The 27,345-nt window shown below is 42.1% G+C and overlaps 1 protein-coding gene across 1 annotated transcript in view; it reads left to right on the forward strand.

Annotated features, from left to right (window-relative positions):
* Positions 1–812: 812 nt before the first annotated feature.
* FOXK1 (forkhead box K1) overlaps positions 813–27,345 on the forward strand; it is a 38,364-nt gene continuing 11,831 nt past the window's right edge. The window contains exons 1-5 of the mRNA XM_053470679.1: positions 813–1,342; positions 16,385–16,567; positions 20,235–20,391; positions 20,612–20,758; positions 22,131–22,324. Of these exons, the coding sequence (XP_053326654.1) occupies positions 972–1,342; positions 16,385–16,567; positions 20,235–20,391; positions 20,612–20,758; positions 22,131–22,324 (1,052 nt within the window). The 5' untranslated portion in view covers positions 813–971. The remainder of the gene's footprint in view (positions 1,343–16,384; positions 16,568–20,234; positions 20,392–20,611; positions 20,759–22,130; positions 22,325–27,345) is intronic.

Genomic DNA, 27,345 nt, shown 5'->3' on the forward strand with positions numbered 1-27,345 from the left:
GGGCCAGACCAGGGATAACAAGGCATCCCTGGAACTTTAAGGTTGGCAGCCACCTGATGACCTCTGCGCAGCCAATAGCTGCATATGAGAGACCCCATGCTACATTTTTACGCTCACGTGATATGGCTCTGCATATCCAGCCAGAAGCCGCACACTACAGCACCCTGATCGCTGTAGTGATAAATTGGGTGTGCATGGATCGATGGCAGGTCCCAGTGTGCCAGATAGGCGCTCCGGCCCTGATAATAGAAATTAAGTTTTAACGAACACCTAGTGAAGATTCTGAAACTGTGTCAATTAGCCTGTGTCTTTACAGGGTTAATACCAAGCACTGCATGGGCACAATATGTGGTATCTTCCATTGTTGTTCCTCACCACCCTACCTGGTCATAAATGGCTGCAGCCTGGAAGTTTATGGCTAGAGTGGGTAATAACTCGACTTTAGTATGTTTTTTGTGATGTTACAAACTCAACATATTTTTACCATTTCAATTTAATTGTTACGAATGTATAAAGTGCACCATCAAATGCAAATGAACACTAGTGACGCGATATTTAATACAACTTATTTCACGTTTCACTGGTTTAAGTTGCTAGTTTCCGCAGGTGCCACAACTAATAACAACTAATAGTACGAAAATGAGCAAACATAAATCTTAATGAGGGCAAGAAGAGATAAAAAAAAAACAAAGGCTCCGGTGACTTTCCTAAGGGGTAGTTACGTCCCCTGTTGCTCGCCCGTGACTTCCAGCCAATGCCGATGTGTTTAGTAAGCGAGACAGTGACCTGGGTGTGAATGGCGTCACACTGCCCTGTTGTACACTGCTCTGCTAAGGCCCAATGGCCCTCCTCTCCGTACGACGAGGGCCCGCCTATCTCACTTGTTCCGCCTCGGGATCCGCCGCGAGTTTCTCAGCCTCACGGAGGCACTAAACCAAAACAGTCAAAACTATTAATAGGCAGAATCCGCCATGGAGACCGGAGAGGACTCTGGGGCTAGGGCCTTGTTGGCTCTTCGCTCTGCACCATGCAGCCCCATGATGGTCGGGGGGACTTTTCCAGCCCTAAATTCGTCAGTACGCGATTCCCCTCCTGTGCTGGCCCGACTGGAAGGACGGGACTTCGAATTTCTAATGCGGACTCCGACAGTGACCATCGGACGTGACTCCAGCCAGGGCTCAGTGGATGTAAACATGGGTCGATCCAGTTTCATTTCCCGCCGTCACCTTCAGATCGCTTTCGAGGAACCGCACTTCTACTTGCGCTGCATCGGCAAGAACGGGGTGTTTGTTGACGGGGCCTTCCAGCGGAGGGGGGCTCCCCCACTTCAGCTTCCCATACAGTGAGTGGGTTCTGGGACAGCGCGAGACCCCCGACGTGTGCTGGATTTGTTGTTGGGGGTGGGGTGTACAAGTTAGTGAGGGGTAACACATCTTTAAAAAGTTATTCTGGTGCGGGTTATGGGGGAGAATATTACGCAGGTTTCCATGGTAATTAATATATAAAATACGACCCCCACGTTTAATTATCAAACCACTAATGTGGTAATGTAAAATGTCACTAACGCCTTTGCCTCCACATAAACAAAGTTTCACGTCTTCCTCTTAACGTATATGACGCTCCATATGCTGAAAGTGACATGCCATGTGCGTCTGCGGAGCAACACGTAGTAGCATGGTGTAAAATGGAGAGCTTTCACCCCAGTCATAGTAACATCTCCACTTCCTAGAACAACAAAAGACGTTGAGGAAGTGTTACAGAGAAAGCGTTTCCCCCTCGGTCGTATCTAAAGCTCGTACCTTCGTGCTGCACCCTTAAGAATGTTTATTTTTTGTATATGTTTATTCTGACTGCCGCAGTAGCAGCTAATACCCGCTTTAACGTCTGTTTATGTACGTTTGACTCTCAGTAACGTACACCCACTGTGCCATTGGACGGACCTTTTTTAGGCCTCCTCTGTTCACTGCAGTACATTTGCATTCACAAGACAGGACAGCAAACATGCGAAATGTGAATACTAGGCCATGATTGCTGCCGTTTATGTCGGTTGGTAGTTCTTTTTAGGTTTTGTTTCTGTAAACAATTTTTCAGAATTAGTACATGTATTAATGGATGCCATGCTTAGCATATGAGTGAATTGAAGTTTAGCCCCTGGTGACTGAAAATGTTAAATACACGCAGATTGTCTAAAAAAACAATTATATATATATATATATATATATATATATATATATATATATATATATATATATATATTAAAAACCCAAATGCCACGTTGTGCCCCGATACTTCCTGCCCTATGGTCACAAAAGTCACACAGTACTTTCAATGTTTACCATTTCTTTGGTGCCAACTTGGTTTATTTTGCCGGATACATGTACACAAAGCAAATGTTGTTTGGCTAGTTTTTGGTGGGGGGTTTCTGCCAGGGTTGTATTTACATTAAATTACATAACTACCCTGTTTTGCATTTGTTCATAAAAAAAAAAGTATTAAATTCACATAAGTCTCCACGTCCAGTGCCCCTCATCCCAAGCCCTTATTTGCTGCAACAGAAATAAGTCCTCGGCGTAGGATAGAACTGTTATTTATTGTCAACACAGCTACCGGTATTGACGCAAGTACCCATTTTTGTTTTCCAGTAAACAACGGGGATTTTTCAATGTTTAAGCAAATCCACAGATGCTTTCCATGTTTGAATGGTATACATAGTGTTTATTCAATTGATTCAAATGTGCCGTTTTTACGTTTAGCCAGACCTGCAAAAGTTGAAAAGAAAAAAAAAAGTTGTGTTTTGTAGACAGACCCGTTCTCACTGCTTGAATTATTATTATATTTTTTTTTTACGGGTAATTCAAATTGGTCATGGTTAAACTTTTTACTACCAATAATGGTGCGATTATTTCCAGTAATGATTGACACATTGTTTGTAGACTGCAATTAATTCCCTAGGAATTAATCCCTAGTGACGAAGTGGTGACTTGGGCCAGTGTCTGTTAAAATCTTAGCTGATAATGACCTGGACCACCTTTAAAGTAGACCTGTCATCCACAGACACACACGTCATGCTTACATTTATATACATGCCTAAACCTTGTAGGCGTGGCTTGCCATTGACTTTTTCTTAGAAGGACTTGCATACAAAGCTTTATGACCCTATGCAGAGAGTATTGTGGATGCGTAGCTCTCTAGATGCACTATAATTAATCTCAATATACTCACTGGCCACTTTTAGGTACACCTATTCAGTTGCTTGTTAACACAAATGGCTATTCAGCCAATCACATGGCAGCAACTCAATGCATGTAGACGTGGTCAAGACAACTTGCTGAAGTTCAAACCGAGTGTCAGAATGGAGATTTAAGTGACTGACAGGCTGATCTGAGTATTTCAGAAACTGCTGATCTACTGAGATTTTCACGCACAACCATCTCTAGGGTTTATAAAGAATGATCCGAAAAAAGTGAAAAATTCCAGTGAGCGGCAGTTGTGTGGACGAAAAGGCTTTGTTGATGTCAAAGGATAATGGGCAGGCAGGTTTGAGATGACAGGCAAATATACCACTCGTTACAACAAGGGTACCATCTCTGAACGCACAGCACGTCTAGCCTTGAAGCAGGTGGGCTACAGCAGCAGAAGACCACACCGGGTGCCATTCCTGTCAGCTAACAGGAAACTGAGGCTACAATTCGCAGTGGCTCACCAAAATTTGACAATGGAAGACTGGAAGAACATTGCCTGGTATGAGCAGTCTCGATTCCAGCTACAGCATTCAGATGGCAGGGTCGGACTTTGGTGTAAACAACATGAAAGCATGGATCCATCCTGCCTTGTATCAATGCTTCAGGCTGGTGGTGGTGTAATGGTATGGGGGACATTACCTTGGCACACTTTGGGCCCCTTAGTACCAACTGAGCATTGTTCAAATGCAACAACCTACCTGAGTATTGCTGCTGACCATGTCCATCCACAGTGTACCTATCTTCTGATGGCTACTTCCAGCAGGATAACGCACCTTGTCACAAAGACAACACAAAAGCATGGATCTATCCTGCCTTGTAACAGTTCAGGCTGGTAGTGGTGGTGTAATGCTGTGTGGGACACTTTGGGCCCCTTAGTACCAATTGAGCATGGTTTAAACATGACAGCCTACCCAGGTACTGTTGCTGACTATGACCACAGTGTACCAATCTTCTGATGGCTACTTTCAGCAGGATAATGCACCATGTCACAAAGCTCACATCATCTCAAACTGGTTTTTTGAACATGACAATGAGTTCACTGCACTCCAATGGTCACCAGATCTCGATCCAGTAAAGCACCTTTGGGATGGGGTGGAACGGGAGATTCGCATCGTGGATGTGCAGCCAAAAAGTCTGCAGCAACTGCGTGGTGCCATCATGTGCATATGGACCAAAATATCTGATGTATCCAGCACTTTGTAGAAAGTGTGCCATGAAGAATGAAGGCAAAAGGGGGTCCAACCCGGTACTTCCAAGGGGTACCTAATAAAGTTGCCAGTGAGTGTAGTAGGTGTTTAACCCCTTCGTTCCCCTATAGATGTACCGGGACGTCCAAAAAACGCCCACAAAGAAACCCCTATGGACATCCCGGTACGTCCAGCCCTTCGTGCAGCGTCAGGGACACATCCCTGCCGCTGCATGGGAGACCAGGCTGTCGTTTGACAGCCTGGACTCCCCACTGACAGCAGAAGCCGGCTTTGCCGGCTTTCTGCTGTCCGATCGCCTGTAACAGCTTCCGGCATGAAAGCCGGTAAGCTGTTACCGGTAAACTGCCCGATAGCGCAGTTTCAAACGCGCGATCGGGCATTCCCTTCTGGGTTGCGTCACTGAGGCACAGAGACGCTACGATCTCTATGCAGGTCTGTGAGGACCTGCATAGAGATCACAGTGTGATCGGTGCAGGGGGATCGCGGGGAGGGGAGTGAGAGACCATCTCTCTCACTCCCCCTCCCGTCCTGAAACGGAAAAGCTGAAAAAAAAAAGTTAATTCATTTAAAAAATAATATTAAATCATTAAAATAATAATATAAATAATACTAAAAAAATTATGTGAGCTGTGATGTCACTGTGACATCACTGGCATGTTCAGGAGGTCCCTAGGAGGACCTCTTACCATTACTGTGTAAAAACAAAAAATATAAAAAATACAAAAAAATGTAAAAAAATTAAAATAAAAAAAAAATATATAAATATATAAAAAAAGATAATAAAAAAATTCTTAAAAAAACCTTACATCCCATTGCCCTAGCATAACATCTAGCCAGTATAACCCTCCTGCCCCCGTTCACAACCCCCAAACCGGTTAAGCCATAGGCATAAAAATTATACAAAATTGTACACCTAATAGTATGCTCCCTGGTGCTGGGAAAGTCTGGACAATCTATATAAATTAAGTATTTCTGAAATCAGGACACCTGAATTGATAAACTTGGGGATTTTCCATCACTTGACCTAATTTTGTGAGGATTCAGAGGGAAAATGTAAAAAAAAATTATTTTATTTTTCTAATCTTCGCTAGTTTTTACTAAATTTTTCATTCTAAATTTTCAGCTAATCATCCAACTATGGTATCAAACGAAGGCTCTATCTCTCCTTGAAAAAACAATATATAGTTTACATGGGTACACTATTCACAGGAACAGAGAATATTCGCTAAACCGACATACCCCAAAAATGGCAAAATTGCTCTGGGCTTTGAGGTACCAAAAACCCCTGGGATTGAAAGGGTTAATATTTGTACTTTATATTTATACATTGTTTTTATTAGGGCTGCAACAACTAATCGATAATAATCGATAATGAAATTCGTTGCCAAAAATACCCTCATTATATAAACCGTTTCAGTGACTCACAGCAGCAGCTCCTACTTACCAATCCCTCCCTGTAATCACTGTGGCAACTGGCCCCGCCCTTCCTTCTCCCAGAAGGCCAGAACCACATGGCTGTGACACTCATCTAACTGTAAGTATAAAATTAATATTTGGGCTACTGAAAGTTAGGGGAGGTGGGGGTTAATTTAGGGGCAGTTATGGTTAATGGGGTGTTTAGGGTTAATTTAGGGGCAGTTATGGTTAATGGGGTGTTTAGGGGCAGCTATGGTTAATGGGACGTTTAGGGGCAGTTATGGTTAATAGGGTGTTTAGGGTTAATTTAGGGGCAGCTATGGTTAATGGGGTGTTTAGGGTTAATTTAGGAGCAGCTGTGGTTAATGGGGTGTTTGGGGTTAATTTGAGGCAGTTGTGGTTAATGGTGTGTTTAGGGTTAATTTAGGGGCTGTTGTGGTTGACAGGGTCTTTAGGGTTAATTTAGGGGATGCTGTGGTTAATGGGGTGTTTAGGGTTAATTTAGGGGCAGTTATGGTTAATGGGGTATTTAGGGTTAATTTAATGATGAGGACTGAGGGTTAATTTGATTAATTTAATAAAGTTAACTTAAGGTGCAGTTAGAGATGAAGGGGGGCCAAACTAAGGGGAATCTAAATCCTGGGGGCAGTGAAGATTAACCCAGTACTTATTTATAAAAGTATGGTGTCAGTGTGATGCGAACGGGTCTGTGACTCTGAGGGAACTATGAGATATCGGACATATCTGGGGAGGACAGAGTGACATATCTGGGGGTATAAGGCATATACATTATATAAGGCATATGTGGGGAGGGCAGTGTGGCATGTCTGGGGAGGACGGAGTGGTGTATCAGGGTGTATAAGGCATATCTGGGGCCACAGTGGCATATCTGGGGGTAGAGTGGAGTGGCATATGTGGGGAGGGCAGCATGGCATGTCTGGGGAGGATGGAGTGGTGTATCAGGGGGTATAAGGCGTATCAGGCACAGTGGCATATGTGGGGGTGGAGTGGCATATGTGGGAGGCAGCGTGGAATGGCATATGTGGGAGGCAGCGTGGAGTGGCATATGTGGGGGGCAGCGTGGAGTGGCATATGTGGGGGGCAGCGTGGAGTGGCATATGTGGGGGGCAGCGTGGAGTGGCATATGTGGGGGGCAGCGTGGAGTGGCATATGTGGGAGGCAGCGTGGAGTGGCATATGTGGGAGGCAGCATGGCAAGCCTGGGCTCAAATGTGCATAAATTGGGGGGGCTGGTTGGGAAATAAAGACAAGAAATGCATTTTATCAAAGTTTTTTTTTTATTCTGCTGTTTGTATTTAACATCATTTGTTTATTAAATTATTTTAAATGAAAAATTTACATTCATTTTTTTCATCCGATTAATCGACAAAATAATCGGCCAACTAATCGATTATGAAAATAATCGTTAGTTGCAGCCCTAGTTTTTATATGCCTTTACACTTGCAAATAAAATCACTAATGTACTGCCTCCCTGATATGCCCTTTTTCCCTCCTATATGCCACTCTGCCCCATGTTATGCCTTGTAACCCCCTATTTTCCACTCTGCCTCCAGAAATGCCTTATACCCCTATATGCCACTCTGGCATATAGGGGGTTAAAAGTCATATTTATAACACGGGGCAGAGTGGCATATAGGAGGACACTTACACATCCAGACGCTAATATACCCACTTACCTACCCACTTAGATACCCAGACCCTAATATACACTCACTCACTCACTGTGATGCAGCTCCCACGGGATTACACAATGGCGCTGTGTAGCCCCGCTAGGCCCCGCCTCCTCCTGAAAATTACTGGATCCGCCGATGACTTTGGGACGGCACAGTGCCGCTGGTCTTTCTAATGATCTCTCGACCGGCTCTGCTTCCCCTGCAGTGGGCGGGCTATCCCGCTGCTGTCCGCACTTTCGCCGGTGCTTGGTAATAGACGCCGGTGGAAGTGCCGGCAGCAGCTGAGGTTACCAGACAGGAGGATCCAGGTCCACTGCAGCGCTGTGGGGGATCTGGATCTTAGTCTCATACTCAGACCTCTATTTGAGATCTGATTAGAAGATGACCCCGATTATAAGCACTTGCTCTTGAAAAAAAAAACCTTGTCTTATAATCTATCAAATACGGTAATATGAAGAGGTTTTTTTTTGTCCTATACAGTGACACCTTGCCATTTTTATAAGAATAATAATTCTTATGGATGAACTGTAGCTTCCCAACGCCCCCCCCATGTATGGCATTTTAGCTTTTATCAGGCATAATAAATCTTTGCAATGGTGTCTGCATATTATAATAAGCAATATACATGTATGTCCAAATCTTGGAAAAGGACGTGAACTGTTACTACCCCTCCCTTTTCTTTTTTTGTTGTGGCAACTTATTTGATCTGTTTGCCTGTTTTGTGGGCATAATATTGGCACTGTATCATTGCCACTGTGCCATAGATCTTTTTGGTTTGTAAGGAAAAACACCACTATTTTCAAACAAAAAGTATATGCTATATAGTTACACTTAGTAAATGTATTTAGTTATCCTGACAGCTGTGGTGTAAGGTACACTACATAAAATAATTTAATTGTAAAAGATTCTGTAAACCAAATTATGTAGAATTTTCTTTTTTTATTTATTATAAGGGTTGTAGATTCAAAATTCTTTAAATTGAATTGTAGAACATCCTGTAAACAGGGATATGTAAATATTTGTATCTCTAGCTGATAAGGTGTTGAGGGGCATGCGGTGACAGTATCTGATTTTCTGTTCTTGCTCTGTCACATTGGGTGATTTATCCTGATTGAGACTGTGGTTGAGAGAGCCTGTGACAGTGCTGTAATGTTACGACAAACATATTGGAGGCAGTGTATACATATTGGTACCATTTCTTGCCCGACACTCCTTATTCTTGCCTTTACACTTCTCTAATGTGTAAGGAATGTATTTTTTACATGAGAACAGCAGCTCAGTTGTGGCTTTTTGCGATATTGTAATGGTTGCATTATTAAATGGCTGAAAGACGTCCTCAATCCAGGCTGATTATAGCACATATTACAAATATTGAAAAAAAGATACAATCTAAGCAGTTTTAGGGAAACATTATATTCCAAACTGAGAAATATTTGACAGTGCTTTTATACCCTTTTTATTTATTCTTAATATATCACAATATTTCCAGTCCAGAATCCCCATTATGAGCTTCTCATGCCATGATCACTTTGCACAAACAGTATTCTGTCACAAACTTAAAATGTCACATCTACCAAGATCAACAGTTCTGTAGAAGGTAAGCAAATAATCCGAAGGTTCACTGTCCCAGAATTTGTGACAACATGGTTGTATCATAAATTAATGTTTTGCCACCCATGCAGTTTGCAGCCATTCCAAGAATGCATGTAACTGTAGTGTACTTTCATTGAAAACAAGTCAGAATAAAGAAACATTTGTGCTAACCCTAAAAATAAGTCTCTGCAAAGGGTTTTACAGGGCTGCTTGCTGTGGGCACCCCCCTGTGTGATCAAGCATGCTAGTCTATTCAGTAGGCTAGTGTGCCATTGACAAGGACAGGTCAATGTTCAGCTCAAATCTCAATCCATCATGGCTAAAAGACGAGTGCAGCTCTCTGAGTAGTAGTAAAATAAATACGTAATTTCTAAGTGAAACACACTTGTTTGATTTAACAAGGTGCATGCCTTAAACAAACACTGTTTGCATCACAAATCACAAAAAAAGATCCAGTTATGGCTGTACCAGTAAGACTCCAAACAGCCCATTGCTCATCAATCTGTAATCTAGCTGCTTTCTGATTTTTAAATGTGAGAGATCTATGCTGTACAATTAACAGATAACAGATGTTCTGCTGAACATGATTGTGCAGCCGATATCCAGTATTGCTTGATAGCTTGCCTGTCTTCCACTTTCAATCTATCCACCATCTGGAGGCCATGTTGAAATCTGTGCTTGGTAGTTTACAGATATGTATGACACTATAAATATCTGTTGTCAAGTACAGGCCTTGTGATGTGTAGATGTATGTTCATGTATGTATGTATGTATGTGTGATGATCAGGCAAACAATGTTACATTGAAAAAATTTACATAGGGATACTAATTGTGTAGTAATGTTAACAAAATATATGAATATTGAAATATCATAATATCAATATGGATATAGGGCATCTGGAGAAGTTATGGTATATAGGTGTTTTGTCCAGTGTCTTTGTGACAACATTGCCAAATTTTGAGGTAAAATGTTTTCATGTTTAGAGAGTGAAATTAATGTGGTTTGATTGTATTATCTTGATATTTATTTTTTGGACAGGCTGCATACAGGTGTTTGGCAATGTGGATAGCAGAGTTCATTTATTGGTGCTTATGTATGTTCAGTTTAACCCCTTAAGGACAATGGGCGGTCCCTAAACCCATTGAAAACAATGCATTTTGAGCCCGTACATGTACGGGCTTTGTCATTAAGGGGTTAAATTGTGAAGGACCAATTGTATCCATCTTTCAGGAAGTCCCTTCATGATGCGTCAATGAATTGGTGTGAGGAAATGTTTCACTTATACTGGTCTCACCTATATACCCACAGTTTAGTGAGGATAGTTTGTGTGTAAATTATGGTTCTTGTAAATTTCTCCAGCATAATTCACAGTTAAGTGAATGAGGAAATCAAGCCTGTCCTGTAGCAGAAGCTTACTGGGGTTGTACCTCCATTAATTCCACATTAATTCTGTTGTCTTCTGTGTTAAGCAAATACACTTATAAGCAGATGTATCGTATATTAATCTAAGAGTTTAATAATGGTTGGGGAAGAAAATGCCCTTCGTAAGGTACCGCACCATATAAAAACAATTTACATTATAGTTCTTGTTTTTTTTCTTTCTCATTTAGTGTACCCACTTCCATTTAGGCAGTATATAAAATGTACAGACAGCCCAGTGAGGCTATATAATCAGTTGTGTGTGTGTGTATAGATATCTAACAAATGTACACGCTATACAGACAAAAGGATTGGGACACCTGACCTTTATACCTTTTATGACCTCAAATTCTAAATACATAGACATTAAAATGTAGTTTGTCCCCCTTTGCAGCTATAACTGCTTCCGCAAGATCTTGGAGTGTTTCTGTGGGAATTTTTGCCCATTCATCCAGTGGTGCATTTGTTCAGACACATAATCTCTGTTCTAGTTCATCCCAAAGGTGTCCGATGGGGTTGAGGTCATGACTCAATGTGGGCCAGTCAAGTCCCCCCCTCCCCACCAACTCACACAACCACATCTTTATGGATGTTGCTTTGTGCACTGGGGCATTGTCCAAAATGTCTTTGTATGCGGAAGCATTCATATTTTCCTACCATACACTAAAGCAGGGCTCGACTGAGAATTTTGTCCTGGCGCCATAGGTGTTTGTCAGCCTGTTACATCCCCCAAAAATGCCCCCACATCGCCACAATCGTGGTAATCGCGGGGGCACTGCTGCTGTCTGCCCAGGTGTCTGGGCAGACCGGCACAGCCACCCCGAGCCTTTGATCTAGGGCTGCAACAACTAATCGATAATAATCGATAATGAAATTAGTTGCCAACGAATTTCATTATCGATTAGTTGAATCGATTATTATCGATTATAAAATGAGGGTTTTTTCAGAGCAAACGCTCTGAAAAATACCCCTCATTATATAATAGTTTAGTCTGACTCACAGCAGCAGCTCCTACTTACCAGCCCCTCCCTGTAATCACTGTGACAACTGGCCCCGCCCCCTCCTTCTCCCAGAAGACCAGAACCACATGGCTGTGACACTCATCTAACTGTAAGTATAAAATTAATATTTGGGCTGCTGAAAGTTAGGGGAGGTGGGGGTTAATTTAGGGGCAGGTATGGTTAATGGGGTGTTTAGGGTTAATTTAGGGGCAGTTATGGTTAATGGGGTGTTTAGGGGCAGCTATGGTTGATGGGGTGTTTAGGGGCAGTTATAGTTAATAGGGTGTTTAGGGTTAATTTAGGGGCAGCTGTGGTTAATGGGGTGTTTAGGGTTAATTTAGGAGCAGCTGTGGTTAATGGGGTGTTTGGGGTTAATTTGAGGCAGTTGTGGTTAATGGTGTGTTTAGGGTTAATTTGAGGCAGTTGTGGTTAATGGTGTGTTTAGGGTTAATTTAGGGGCTGTTGTGGTTGACAGGGTCTTTAGGATTAATTTAGGGGATGCTGTGGTTAATGGGGTGTTTAGGGTTAATTTAGGGTAGTTGTTTTGGTGGGGTATTTAGAGTTAATTTAGGGGTAGTTATGGTTAATGGGGTGTTTAGTGTTAATTTAATGATGAGGACTGAGGGTTTATTTAATAAAGTTAACTTCAGGTGCAGTTAGAGATAAAGGGGGGCAGACTAAAGGGAATCTAAATCCTGGGGGCAGTGAAGATTAACCCAGTACTTATTTATAAAAGTATGGTGTCCGTGTGCTGTGAACGGGTCTGTGACTCTATGAGGGGACTATGAGATATCTGGGGAGGACGGAGTGACATATCTGGGGGTATAAGGCATATACATTATATAAGGCATATGTGGGGAGAGCAGTGTGGCATGTCTGGGGAGGACGGAGTGGTGTATCGGGGTGTATAAGGCATATCTGGGGTCACAGTGGCATATGTGGGGAGGGCAGCGTGGCATGTCTGGGGAGGATGGAGTGGTGTATCAGGGGGTATAAGGCGTATCAGGCACAGTGGCATATGTGGGGGTGGAGTGGTATATGTGGGAGGCAGCGTGGAGTGGCATATGTGGGAGGCAGCGTGGCATATGTGGGAGGCAGCGTGGCATGTCTGGGAGGCAGCGTGGCAAGCCTTGGCTCAAATGTGCATAAATTGGGGGGGGGGGCTGGTTGGGAAATAAAGACAAGAAATGCATTTTATCAAAGTTTTTTTTTTTATTCTGCTGTTTGTATTTAACATCATTTGTTTATTAAACTATTTTAAATAAATGAAAAATTTACATTCATTTTTTTTTAATCGATTAATCGACAAAATAATCGGCCAACTAATCGATTATGAAAATAATCGTTAGTTGCAGCCCTACTTTGATCACTCCCACGGAGTGATTCTGTAGGCTGAAAACGCGATTGCCGCCAAACCAGCAATTGCGTCTTCAGCTGCCACATACAGCTTCAGGGAAAGGGGTTGTGTGTTGATTGGGTCCCCACACAAGTGTGGGGACCTGACACAACATCCCCCTGCTGCCTTATTCAGTGCCACAATTGTCTATGACACATCCATGGCATTGCAGGGGTTAACATTTGTCCCCACAAGCTTGTGGGGACTAAATATCAGTCAATGATGTGCTCCAACGGAACATCGGAATTGAAAGAGTTAAAAAAAAAATAATAATAATAATAATTTACCAAAAAAATAATAAAAAAAAAAAACTGCACTGACCTGAAAATCCAGGGTGTTTCCATGTTTAAATGCTGTAAGTTTAGTAAGTGGGCTGATGATGATCAGATCACTTCTGACCAACCGTTAGTTAAAAAAAAAAATCCTAGCTCCTAACTTTTTTTAGCTGGCGCCTAGATTCACAACAAATTTGTCAAGCCCTGCGCTAAAGATAGACTCCTCCTCCGTACCTGAAGAGGGCAGGACTCCAAACACGTAAAAGTCCTTCCACTCCCTGATTTTTTCCCTGCCCTACATCAGGTAGGGAGGACTCGTCTCCCGTTTATTATTTGTTCTCGGCTCTAGGTTGAGCCGGTTCCCCGAACTAAGCCCCCTTAGTGGGGGATGCCTCTTGCACCATAGCCAGGTGGCTGGTGCCGTGCCGACCAGCGTTTCTTAGCTCATTGACGGCATCCTCTCCACTCCTGCTCCTCTTCTCAGGTGGCATAAGATCTGCTCTAGAGTACTTATGCCTCCACAACTTCATGGTCTCTATAGACCTCAAGGATGCTTCTTTTCACGTTCCTATCCATCTGTCTCATCAACAATTTCTGCTCTTAGCCATTCCTCAGGGTTTGAGGATCCAGCATTTCCAGTTTCAGGCCCTTCCATTTGGTCTTTCAGCAGCTCCCAGAGTCTTCGCAAAACTCCTGGCAGTAGTGGCAGTTTATTTCAGACTTCAGGGGATTTCGGTTATTCCTTACCTGGATGACTGGCTTATCCAAGCTTGCTTGGATTCTGAATTGGAACAAGTCCAGCACCATTCCCTCTTAGCAGACTGTGTTCCTGGGCCTGTGTCTGGATTCTCGTTCAGGGAAGGCCTTTCTTTCACCTTCCAAGATCAACGGGATGTGTTCGCAGTGTTCTCTCTGTGTGCAGAAGCTTCGTAAGGACGTGTATGTCCCTGCTGGGCAGAATGGCCTCCACAAAGTCCCTTGGGCCTTTGCCCATATGAGGATTCTCCAGAACTTTTATTCTTCATGATTTCAATGGAAACCTGTTCGCTTTGGACCAGCTCGCCCATCTCCCTCCATCTCTATGTCAGAGCATCTCTCACCTGGTGGCTTCAAAGGGACACCGTAGCTGCAGGGAGAAGGTGGTCCTTATTAGCCAAGGAACTCCTCACCACCGACGCAAACATCAGAGGATGGGGAGCTACATGTCAAGACAGATTTGTTCAAGGTCTTCGGCCTCTGGCTGTTGAACTCATTCCTTCCAACTGCCTGGAGTTGCTTGCGGTGGAAAATGCCCTGCATCATTGAGAAACCACTTTCCGGCTTGCCTACATTTTGCCTCCCTTTTCTCTAATCTACAAGGTTCTGTGGAAGATCAGGAACGACCTCGTCTCGGGTATCCTAATAGCTCCAAACTGGCCAAAGCGTGTCAGTGGCTCAGACTATTCTTCGCAGTAGGAAGGTGGTTACCTCCCTCAGGTATACTAAGATCTTACTGGGATTTGATCACGTCTCGGTACCGGTCGTCAGACATTTTTCTAAAGCCATCGTCTGTATATGACCTCGTCCTGTCACCAAGATGGTTCCCTGGGACCTTGATCTCATCCTTTGAAGACTCTTGTTGCCGCCTTTTGAGCTTCTTCAGTCTGTATCCCTACATGTGTTGTCTCTGAAGACTGCCTTTTTGGTGGCCATTACCTCTGCTAGACACATTGGCGAACTTCCGGCTCTGTCAATGAAAGAACCGTTTCTGCGTTTTTCCCCTCATAAGGTTGTGCTCTTTCTGCCTCCCGGATTTACGTCCAAGGTGCAGTTGGCCTTCCACAAGAACTAGGAGATTGTGTTGCCAACTTTTTCCATCTCCCCGATCATCTGAAGAAAAGGCTCTACATACTCTGCCATTTATCTGGAACGGACTCTGCCCCTGCGGAAGTCCTCTCACCTGTTTGTGGCCTCATCCGGTGGTTTTTACCTGCTGGGATCCAGGCCCACTCTACTTGAGCAGTCTCCACCCCCTGGGCTGAAAGGTGTCTCATCTCTCCTGAACAGATCTGTAAGACGGCTACTTGCGGGAATATCCATTCCTTTGCCCAGCATTACAGACTTGATAAGATGGCTCAGGAAGACTCGCTTTTTGGTCATAAAGTCCTGGGGTTCATTTTTATTTATTTTTTATTTTTTTTTCTCTGTTTTTTTATGACAGCTTCTTTTTCCTACCGATCCCTGGTGACACGTTTGTTTCCTCCCTCCCCTTGAATAAAGTTTTTTTGCATCATATTTGTTTCCTGTGTGGTCTTTGTTTTTCACCGAAGCTATCTGGGAGGGGAGGGGCTTCTAAGTGTTTGGAGTCCTGCCCTATCTCGGGTACGGAGGAGTATCTTTGGTGTCACCAGGGATCGGCAGGGAAAAGAAGCTCTCGGGAAGTAGAATTTGCTGTTTCCCTTCACTAGCCAAATCCCTGAAAAACACCCCCATACCATTATCCCTCGTCCACCAAACGGCACAATGCAGTCAGACAGGTAATGTTCTCCTGACATCTGCCAAAACTTGCGTATTAGGCTGCCAAACAGAGAACCGTGATTCTTCAATCCACAGACGCTTGGCTTTGTATTTGGTGATGTAAGGCTTACATGCAGCTGCTCAGCCATGGAAACTCATTCTGCAAAGCTCTCACCATGCAATTTTTTTGTGCTGATATTAATGCCAGTGGAAGTTTGGAACTCTTCAGGTATGGAATCACCAGAGCGTTGGCAACTTGTACGCACCATGTACCTCAGCACTTGGTGACCCCGGCTTTGTGACTTAATGAGGTTTTGCACTTTATGGATGAGTTACTGCTGTTTCTAAAAGTTTCCAATAATACATGCTAACATTCTACGCTCATGTACATACACAAACTAATACACACAATCACATGGTCCAATCACATTTTATACATATGTTAAAAAATACATAAGCTAATTGTGCTTTTTATTTTAGCCTTGATAATTCAGTTTGTGCCTTTTATGAGTCTAATCTGGTTAACAATCATTTTAAAGTTTTGAGTGTCAAGTGGGCATACTATGTGTTTTGATCAAAGGATTACCAAAAACTAAGTCTGTTAGCTTTCTGCATATTAACCTTACTACTCTTATGTTTCATAGGTGCACATTCCGATTTCCTAGCACAGTCATTAAGATGCAATTTACATCCCTCTATCAGGAGGAAGTGAAACCTGCTATACCAGCTCCTGTTTATCCTCGCATTTCGCCTTTGAAAATTCACATCCCTGAGCCTGATATACGAAGCCTTATCAGTCCCCTCCCATCGCCTACAGGGACCCTGAGGTAAGGAACAAGTGTATGGGCACTTCTATCTATATGGAATAGTGCTTTATTAAAGCTGTGTACCTTACTGCAGAATAAAAGGTTTTCACCACAGTGTGCATTCCCTGGTTACAAATTTCTCTGTTAGTGTAGGTATGAATTGGCCTTGCAAGACATATACAAAAATTAGTCTGTTTCTTAATGATTAGTACATTTGTATGATGTACAGAGCAGAATATTTGTACGTTAATATTAATCAGAGTCTTTCTACCATTATAGGTGCATTATGAAATTCTGCCAAGGCTTCTTTTACCACTATATTTTCCCCCTTGACATGTTTCCACTTATGTGGCATTTTGTTGTGTTAACTGAGATAATTAGTGCAGTCTCAGTTTTAATAATAACATACCAATTTGTTTAACCCCTTCATTCCCCTATAGACGTACCGGGACGTCCAAAAAACGCCCACAAAGAAACCCCTATGGACGTCCCGGTACGTCGAGCCCTTCGTGCAGCGTCAGGGACACATCCCTGCTGCTGCACGGGAGACCAGGCTGTCGTTTGACAGCCTGGACTCCCCCCTGGCAGCAGAAGCCGGCATTGCCGGCTTTCTGCTGCCCAATCTCCCGTAACAGCTACCGGCATGAAAGCCGGTAAGCTGTTACAGTTGAAAGTGCCCGATCGCGCAGTTGCAAACGCGCGATCGGGCATTCCCTTCCGGGTTACGTCACTGCTGACGTAACCCGGAAGGTCATCGGAGGACAGGATATCCCCTGTGGGGATATCCTGCCCTCCGATGAGGCACAGAGACGCTGCAATCTCTATGCAAGTCTGTGAGGTCTGCAGGGGGATTGCGGGGAGGGGAGTGAGAAACCATCTCTCTCACTCCCCCTCCCGTCCTGTAAGAGAAAAGCAGAAAAAAAAAAGTTAATTCATTTAAAAAATCATTAAAATAATAATATAAATAATACAAAAAAAATTATAATGTGAGCTGTGATGTCATTGTGACATCACTGGCATGTTCAGGAGGTCCCTAGGAGGACCTCTAACCATTTCTGTGTAAAAATAATCTATAAAAAATAAAAAAAATGTAAAAAAATTAAAATTAAAAAAAATAAAAAAAATATATATATAAAAAAAGATAATAAAAAAAATTATTAAAAAACCTTACTTCCCATTGCCCTAGCATAACATCTAGCCAGTGTAACCCTTCTGCCCCCGTTCACAACCCCCAAACCCGTTAAGACATAGGCATAAAAATTATACAAAATTGTACACCTTATAGTATGCTCCCTGGTGCTGGGAAAGTCTGGAAAATCTATATAAATTAGGTATTTCTGAAATCAGGACACCTGAATTAATAAAATTTGGAGCGGATTTTCCATCACTTTACCTAATTTTGTGAGGATTCAGAGGGAAAATGTAAAAAAAAAATTAGTTTATTTTTCTAATCTTCGCTAGTTTTTACTCAATTTCTCATTCTAAAATTTCAGCTAATCATCCAACTATGGTATCTAGGGCTGCAACTAACTATAATTTTCATAATCGATTAGTTGGCCGATTATTTTTTCGATTAATCGGATAAAAAAAATGAATGTACATTTTTCATTTATTTAAAATAATTTAATAAACAAATGATGTTAAATACAAACGCAGAAAAAAAAAAAACTTTGATTAAAATGCATTTCTTGTCTTTATTTCCCAACCAGCCCCCCCAATTTATGCACATTTGAGCCCAGACATGCCACGCTGCCTCCCACATATGCCACGCTGCCTCCCACATATGCCACGCTGCCTCCCACATATGCCACTCCATGCTGCCTCCCACATATGCCACTCCATGCTGCCTCCCAGACATGCCACGCTGCCTCCCACATATACTACTCTACGCTGCCTCCCACATATACTACTCTACGCTGCCTCCCACATATACTACTCCACGCTGCCTCCCACATATGCCACTCCACGCTGCCTCCCACATATGCCACTCCACGCTGCCTCCCACATATGCCACTCCACGCTGCCTCCCACATATGCCACTCCACGCTGCCTCCCACATATGCCACTCCACGCTGCCTCCCACATATGCCACTCCACGCTGCCTCCCACATATTCCACTCCACGCTGCCTCCCACATATGCCACGCCACGCTGCCTCCCACATATGCAACGCCACGCTGCCTCCCACATATACCATGCCACGCTGCCTCCCACATATTCCACTCCACTCTACCCCCACATATGCCACTGTGCCTGATATGCCTTATACCCCCTGATACACCACTCCATCCTCCCCAGACATGCCACACTGCCTCCCAGACATGCCACGCTGGTCTCCCCACATATGCCTTATATACCGTATATGCCTTATACCCCTACCCCCAGATATGTCACTCCATCCTCCCTAGATATGCCTTATACCCCCCAGATATCTCATAGTCCCCTCAGAGTCACAGACCTGTTCACAGCACACTGACATCATACTTTTATAAATAAGTACTGGGTTAATCTTCACTGCCCCCAGGATTTAGATTCCCCTTAGTTTATCCCCCTTTACCTCTAACTGCGCCTTAAGTTAACTTTATTAAATTAACCCTCAGTCCTCATCATTAAATTAACACTAAACACCCCATTAACCATAACTACCCCTAAATTAACTCTAAATACCCCATCAAACACAACTACCCTAAATTAACCCTAAAGACCCCATCAACCACAACAGCCCCTAAATTTACCCTAAACACCCCATTAACCACAACTGCCTCAAATTAACCCCAAACACCCCATTAACCACAGCTGCTCCTATATTAACCCTAAACACCCCATTAACCATAACTGCCCCTAAACACTCCATTAACCATAACTGCCCCTAAATTAACCCCCACCTCCCCTAACTTTCAGCAGCCCAAATATTAATTTTATACTTAGTTAGATGAGTGTCACAGCCATGTGGTTCTGGCCTTCTGGGAGAAGGAAGGGGCGGGGCCAGTTGTCACAGTGATTACAGGGAGGGACTGGTAAGTAGGAGCTGCTGCTGTGAGTCAGACTAAACGGATTATATAATGAGGGGTATTTTTCAGAGCATTTGCTCTGAAAAAACCCTCCTTTTATAATCGATAAAAATCGATTCAACTAATCGATAATAAAATTCGCTGGCAACGATTTTCATTATCGATTAGTTGTTGCAGCCCTAATGGTATCAAACGAAAGCTCTATCTCTCCTTGAAAAAAACAATATATAGTTTATATGGGTACACTATTCACAGGAAAAGAGAATCATCGCTAAACTGACATACCCCAAAAATGGCAAAATTGCTCTGGGCTTTGAGGTACCAAAAACCCCTGGGATTGAAGGGGTTAAGTTGTAACAAATGACCTATAGATAGATGTATGTAGTTTGCTAATACTATACTGGCTCTGTGGGATTATTGTTGGATTCTGACCTCCTTGTACTAATTTTAACAGATTGTTTAGTTATAGCAAAACAGTATTGTAAAACTGAAACCGAGGCTCCCGTATTTGACAAAATAGGGATTTGTTAGTACTGTAAATGTCACTTGATTGGCCTTTTCTTTTGGATAAATTACACCAGATGCGGAGAATGACAGAGAATACCAGTCATTGCAAAATGACACGTTGTTTTGTTTTTGCAATATTACCTAAGTTACAGCTGTTTTCCCTTTTCCCAGTGTTCCTAACTCCTGCCCTGCCAGCCCACGTGGAGCTGGGTCATCTGGCTACCGTTTCAACAACAAAATTGCTTCAGATCTCCAGTTAGCAGCAGAATATGCAGCAAAGGCCGTGAAAGATAACCAAGCAGACTCATGTAAAGAAGACGGTCCAAAGGTACATAGGCAATGTTTGTATCAGAACTCCATCATCATAACATAGTTACATTTTCTCTAAGATAGGTAAACATTTCGCATTGTTTGTCAAACTTGAGATTACTAACGAAGGTCTTTTGTAGTCGTTTCCGTGACATTATTGTTGGGTTCATGCTCCGCAGGGTATTTTGTCAGGTTGTTCATATCTATTTATTTGTGACATCATTTTAATTTCCATGCAGGATGATGCAAAGCCTCCATTTTCATATGCTCAGCTGATCGTTCAAGCCATCTCATCTGCCCAAGATCGTCAGCTTACTCTGAGCGGAATATATGCCCATATTACAAAGCATTACCCTTACTACAGATCTGCTGACAAGGGCTGGCAGGTGAGACCATCGTGGATGTTTCCCATGAAATATAATTTTCTGACGCTACAAATACAAGTGGTGGTTGTCAGAATTCCCAAAAATAAAAAAGCCTGGCTTTATCTCTCAGGTGAAAGTTGTTGGGTTAATTTTGTGTCATCGGCCAAAACTGTGACATGGCTCTCAATGCAGCTTGGGAGATCATTTTATAAATAAATTAAAAAGAAGAGGACCGAGGACAGACCCCTGAGGCACTCCGCTTAATACCTGCATGCAGGCTGAGAAACATCCATTTAGGGTTAATTTAGGGGCAGCTATGGTTAATGGGGTGTTTAGGGTTAATTTAGGGGCAGTTGTGGTTAATGGGGTCTAGAGTTAATTTAATGAGGACTGAGGGTTAATTTTATTAAAGTTAACTTAAGGTGCAGTTAGAGGTAAGGGGGGGGGGCAAACTAAGGGGAATCTAAATCCTGGGGGCAGTGAAGATTAATCTAAAATATTTATGTTTAAAAGTATTTTTGTCAGTATGCTGTGAACGGGTCTGTGAATCTATGAGGGGACTATGAGATCTGGGGAGGACGGAGTGATATATCGAGGGTATAAGGCATATAGGGTATATAAGGCATATGTGGGGAGGGCAGTGTGGCATATCAGGGGAGGACGGAGTGGTGTATCAGGGGGTATAAGGCATATCTGGGGGTAGAGTGGAGTGGCATATGTGGGGAGGGCAGTGTGGCATATCTGGGGGTATGTGTCATATGTGGGAGGCAGTGTGGCAAGCCTTGGCTCAAATGTGCAAAACTGGGGTGGGGGGGCAGGTTGGGAAATTTTTTTTATTCTGCTGTTTGTTTTTAACATCATTTGTTTATATTTTAAATAAATAAAAATAATAATCGGCCAACTAATCGATTATGAAAATAATCGTTAGTTGCAGCCCTAATCCACATACAGACATTTGCCCCTAAGCCTATTTCTGTTAATTTGTAGAGTAACCTTTTATGTGGAACTGTATCAAATGCCTTAGCAAAGTCCAGATAAATCACATCTACAGCCACACCCAGGTCTATATTTTTACTAACTTCTTCATATATGATCTCTGCTAAATATTGTTATATGAGCTGGATATGAGGTGTTGCCTAAATGTGTGTGTGTGTGTGTGTGTGTGTGTGTGTGTATATATATGTGTATATATAATCATCTTTCTTCTACAGGTTTAGTGAAATACCCATTAAAATACCTACAAAGTGCTTTAATATAAATTTTATTTTTTGAGGAGGCTGCCTGGGATACCGGATGTGTGTTTGTGTTCATTTTGAAAAACAAGACATCATCTTTTCAGACTCTCGTGCTTATGTTTTATTTAAAAAATATATATATTTTTTTTTTTTCACAGAACTCCATTCGTCATAACCTCTCTTTGAACAGATACTTTGTTAAAGTACCACGCTCCCAAGAGGAGCCTGGGAAAGGTTCATTTTGGAGGATTGACCCCACATCAGAAGCTAAATTAGCTGAACAAGCATTCAGAAAGAGAAGACAAAGGGGGGCATCCTGCTTCCGCACTCCTTTTGGACCATTATCTTCCAGGTTAGTATATGTATGTGTGTGTGTGTGTATATATATATATATATTTATTTATTATTTTTACTTGTTTGTGTGTTTTTATAATTGCAGTCAAATGGATGAAAGGAAAACTTGGCGCTTTTTTGGCAACATCTTTGATTCTGTCCTGTTTTTTTGTTACTGTTCATGTTTATTGGCCCAACTGTTTTCATATAAATCACATTTGTTGTAAAACTAAGTTTCCAAGCATTATAAAGACTGTTGTATCTTTTTTATCTCTTATATTTATAAGTTCTCTGCTAGGCAGTAACCTAGTTCCAGGGGAGACAGCTGTTCTGAAAAACAAGATCATATTTATGAATATTATACAGATTGCTAACACCACCAAAGCCTGTTGCTATCCCTGGACTTAGAAATACTACACTTTGAGTGTATGTGTAATGTCTGAAATGTGCATTTCCAAACCGTTTTGTAAACATAGTGGCAGCATCATACAACTCTCCTAAATACTAAAAAAGTATCTACACTGCTGTCAATGTATAGCTTGTAGGAAAGAGAGAATTACATTGTCCAAGAACGTTTATTTTAAAGGTGGATCAAAATAGATTTATTGAAGGAGAAAGACAACAAAGTTTCGACCTCACGATGAGGTCTTTATCAAGAACTTGATAAAGACCTCATCGTGAGGCCGAAACGTTGTTGTCTTTCTCCTTCAATAAATCTGCCTGATGGAACCCTTGAGTGCCTAGAGCCTTTTTCTATTTTGATTTACTGGGGAGCTGGCCCTTCCTGGCACAGCTAAGCACCTGAGTTCCTGTGGGGAGTATGTGCAGATTCCTGATTTTGGTGACTATTTTAAAGGTGGAGACATGTTAGAAGAGGTCAGAATCTAAAACTAGGGACCGACTTAAATGTCATTTAAAGAAGTTTTACTTTGCTGAGAGAGACCCCTTAAGGACCCAGGCTGTCTTTTACCTTTTATACCCTTTGGGACCAAACACTTTTGCAGTGCTCGTGTTTAGATGTAATTTTCTCCTCACTCATTTAGTGTACCCACACAAGTTTTATATATTGTTTTTTTTCCAGATACCATTGTTTTAATCCTATTATCTAATTTCCCATAATAAAAAATATGAAAAAAACTCATTTTCTGGCTTTTAACCGAAAAATATTTTACTCATCTGCACAAACTAATGAAAAAAACCTGCTAAATAGATTCTACTATTTGTCCTGAGTTTAGAAATACACAATGTTATTATGTTTTTCTGCAAGTTATTGGGCAATAGGTACAAGTAGCATTTTGCTATTTCAAAACCAATTTTTTCCCAAAGCTGGTCATTCTGCCCCATGTGGTATTTCGGGTATCTTTGCATCAAACCATATATTTTTGAGAACTAGATATTAGGGCTGCAACTAACGATTATTTTCATAATCGATTAGTTGGCCGATTTTTATTTTTTCGATTAATCGGGTAAAAAAAAAATATGCAAATTTTTCGTTTATTTAAAATAAAAACATAATTTACAATGGCATTTCACGATTTGCCTTCTTATTTTACTGACATAATAATTAAAGCTATATTTTAACAAGAACCCAAAAAAGCTTTACTAATAAATATTCATGTAAACTATTTTTGCCCAGTTATGCACACCTCACCCCCAGAAATGCCTTATACCCCCTATATATGCCTTATACCCTCCTATATGTCAGAGATGCCACTGTGCCCCCTTATACCTCCTATATGCCACTCTGTCCCCCTGATATGCCTTATAGCCCCATATATGCCGCTGTGCCCCTGATGTGCCTTTTACCCTTGATATGCCACAATGCTCCTTGATATGCCATTATGCCCACTGATATGCCTTTTACCCCGAGATGCCACTGAGATGCCACTGTGCCCCCTGACATGCCTTATAGCCCCTTTATGCCACTGTGCCCCCTGACACGCCTTATAGCACCTTTATGCCACTGTGCCCCCTGACACGCCTTATAGCACCTTTATGCCACTGTGCCCCCTCATATGCCTTATAGCCCCTTTATGCCACTGTGCCCCCTGATACGCCTTATAGCCCCTTTATGCCACTGTGCCCCCTGATACGCCTTATAGCCCCTTTATGCCACTATGTCTTATGCCCCCCCGATATAAGAAAAACTGACATTGCTAAAATAGGTATAAAAATATATGTACTTTAATAAATACAGACAAAAAAATAAATACACAATACAATATAAATATATGGACAATATAAACAATAAATCAAATATTACAGACATCAAAAAATAAAAAAACACAAATTAAAGAATGCACATAATTAATAGATCCCGAAAAAATTCTACCTGCCTCACCAGGGGTTAATATATCAACAGAAGAAACTAGGGCTGCAACAACTAATCGATAAAATCGATGATAATCGATAATGAAATTCGTTGGCAACGAATTTCATTATCGATTAGTTGAATCGATTTTTATCAATTATAAAATGAGGGTTTTTTCAGAACAAATGCTCAGAAAAATACCCCTCGTGTTATAATCCGTTAAGTGTGACTTACAGGAGTCACAGCAGCAGTTGCTGCTTACAGTTCCTCCCTGCAGTCACTGCCGATTGGCCCGCCCACTTCCTTTTTCCAGTCCCTCCCTGCAATCGCTGCTGGAGAAAGAAAGGGGCGGGGCCAATCGTCAGTGACTGCAGGGATGAAGAAAGGGGCGGAGCCAGACTGCTGATTGGCTCCGCCCATTTCCTTAGCATCGCCATGGCTGTGACACTCGTCTAACTGAGTATAAAATTAATATTTGGGCTGCTGAAAGTTAGGGGAGGTGGGGGTTAATTTAGGGGCAGTTATAGTTAATGGGGTGTTTAGGGTTAACTTAGGGGCAGGTATAGTTAATGGGTTGTTTAGGGTTAACTTAGGGGCAGTTATAGTTAATGGGGTGTTTAGGGTTAATTTAGGGGCAGTTATAGTTAATGGGGTGTTTAGGGTTAATTTAGGGGCAGTTGTGGTTGATGGGGTATTTAGGGGCAGTTATAGTTAATGGGTTAATTTAGGGGCAGTTGTGGTTGATGGGGTCTTCAGGGTTAATTTAGGGGCAGTTGTGGTTGATGGGGTCTTCAGGGTTAATTTAGGGGCAGTTGTGGTTAATGGGGTCTTCTCTTCAGGATTAATTTAATGCTGAGGACTGAGGGTTAATTTAATTTAATAAGGTTAACTTAAGGTGCAGTTAGAGGTAAAGGGGGCAAACTGAGGGGAATCTAAATCCTGGGGGCAGTGAAGATTAATCCTGTATTTATTTATAAAAGTATTGTGTCTGTGAACGAGTCTGCAAATCCTATGAGGGCACTATGGCATATCAGGGGGGTATACGGCATACCCGAGGAGGAAGGAGTGACATATCTGGGGTTATAAGGCATATAGGGTATATAAGGTGTGTGGCATGTCTGGGAGGGCAGTGTGGCATGTCGGGGAGGGCAGTGTGGCAAGCCTGGGCTCAAATATGCATAACTGGGGGGCAGGTTGGGGAAATAAAAACAAGAAAAAAATTTTATTCTGCCGTTTGTTTTTAACATCCTGTGTTACTTTATTAAATAATTTAAAATAAATGAAAAATTTAATTTTTTTTATCCGATTAATCGATTTAATCGAAAAAATAATCGGCCAACTAATCGATTATGAAAATAATAGTTAGTTGCAGCCCTAGAAGAAACACAGGGCAAATGAGCATAAAAATAAAGATAATAGTCCAGGCTTACCTTACCCAGTGCTGCTTACTTGTCCTGTTTTTCTTCTGTTGATATATTAACCCCTGGTGGGGCAGGTGGAAGTGGCAGTGAGGTGAAGTAGCGGAGGTTGCACACATCGCGCACTAAAATCCAAATCCCCTGCATTGCTGCACGGGACCTGGATCCTCTCTGGAAGCCGGTAGGGGTCTGTGTGATGCGCGCAGACAGCCGCTTCTCCCCTCCGCTTCCGTTGGGGCTTCTGTGATGGAAGCCGCATCGGAAGGTCACGTGACGCCGGGTTCAGTAATAGAAGCCCCAGCGGGAGGGGAGTGGGGAAGCGGAGGGTGTCTGCGCGTTTTGCACAGACCCTCACCGGGTGGCAGAGAGGAGCCAGGTCTCCTGCAGCTTTGCGGGGGCTCTGGATTCTAGTGTTATAGTCCGATCTCTATTTGAGGTCAGATTATAAATCGATTCAATTTATCTATTTTATCAATTCGTTGTTGCAGCCCTACTAGACATCTTAAAGTATTTCAAATGCTGGTATGTTAACCCTTTCTATGCACCAATTCTACTACTACTCTTTGTCAAACTTTGTGGTAGTAATTTATTGTTTTGTTTTTATCACCTAAAATTGCGCTTCAGGTATGAATTGACAGCTCCCGGTATAGATCACTATCTTACAACACCCCAATGTGTGTTCAGCAACATCTCCCGAGTACAGTGATACCACACCAGCACGGTCTGGTGTTTGGGGGTTAAAAGGCCACATTTGGGAAGTGTGCTTTTTTTCCCCCATTTCGGTCAGTCTGTGCCTATGCCCAATCTTTGAGCCCGGCCACTCCAATTCTACACCATCAAACCATTCGTTTTTTTAAAAATTAGACACTCCTTATGTATTTGAAATGCTTTTACTTTAACTCTTTCCATGTCAAGATTTTTGGGAAGATACATTGCTCATTATAAACTTTATTTTATTCTTTTTGGACTTTTTGGTTTTTTTTTTACATTTTGCTGGATGCATAATAAGTTTTAAATGTTACCACTTTTTGTTTTTTAAGCTTTTTTTCCCTATATGTATATATATGTGTCCGTGTGTGTGTATATATATTTCTTTTATATATTTTACTAATCACATTGTGATTAGAAAGCCGGGCTCTATTGACTTGCATGGTTGAAGTGGAGCCAGAGTTCTCTACAGGGTCTGGCGAACTATTCCAACTTCTTTTTTCCTTTTTTTTTTTTTTTTTTTGTTTTTTTTTTGTTTTTTTTTTTTTGTTTTTTACAGAACGCGTCCTGGGGTGAGTGTTTGTTATCACCGAATGCCTTTCA

The sequence above is a fragment of the Spea bombifrons genome, chromosome 7, assembly GCF_027358695.1.
Source record: "Spea bombifrons isolate aSpeBom1 chromosome 7, aSpeBom1.2.pri, whole genome shotgun sequence".
In the NCBI taxonomy this organism is placed as follows: Eukaryota; Metazoa; Chordata; class Amphibia; order Anura; family Pelobatidae; genus Spea; species Spea bombifrons.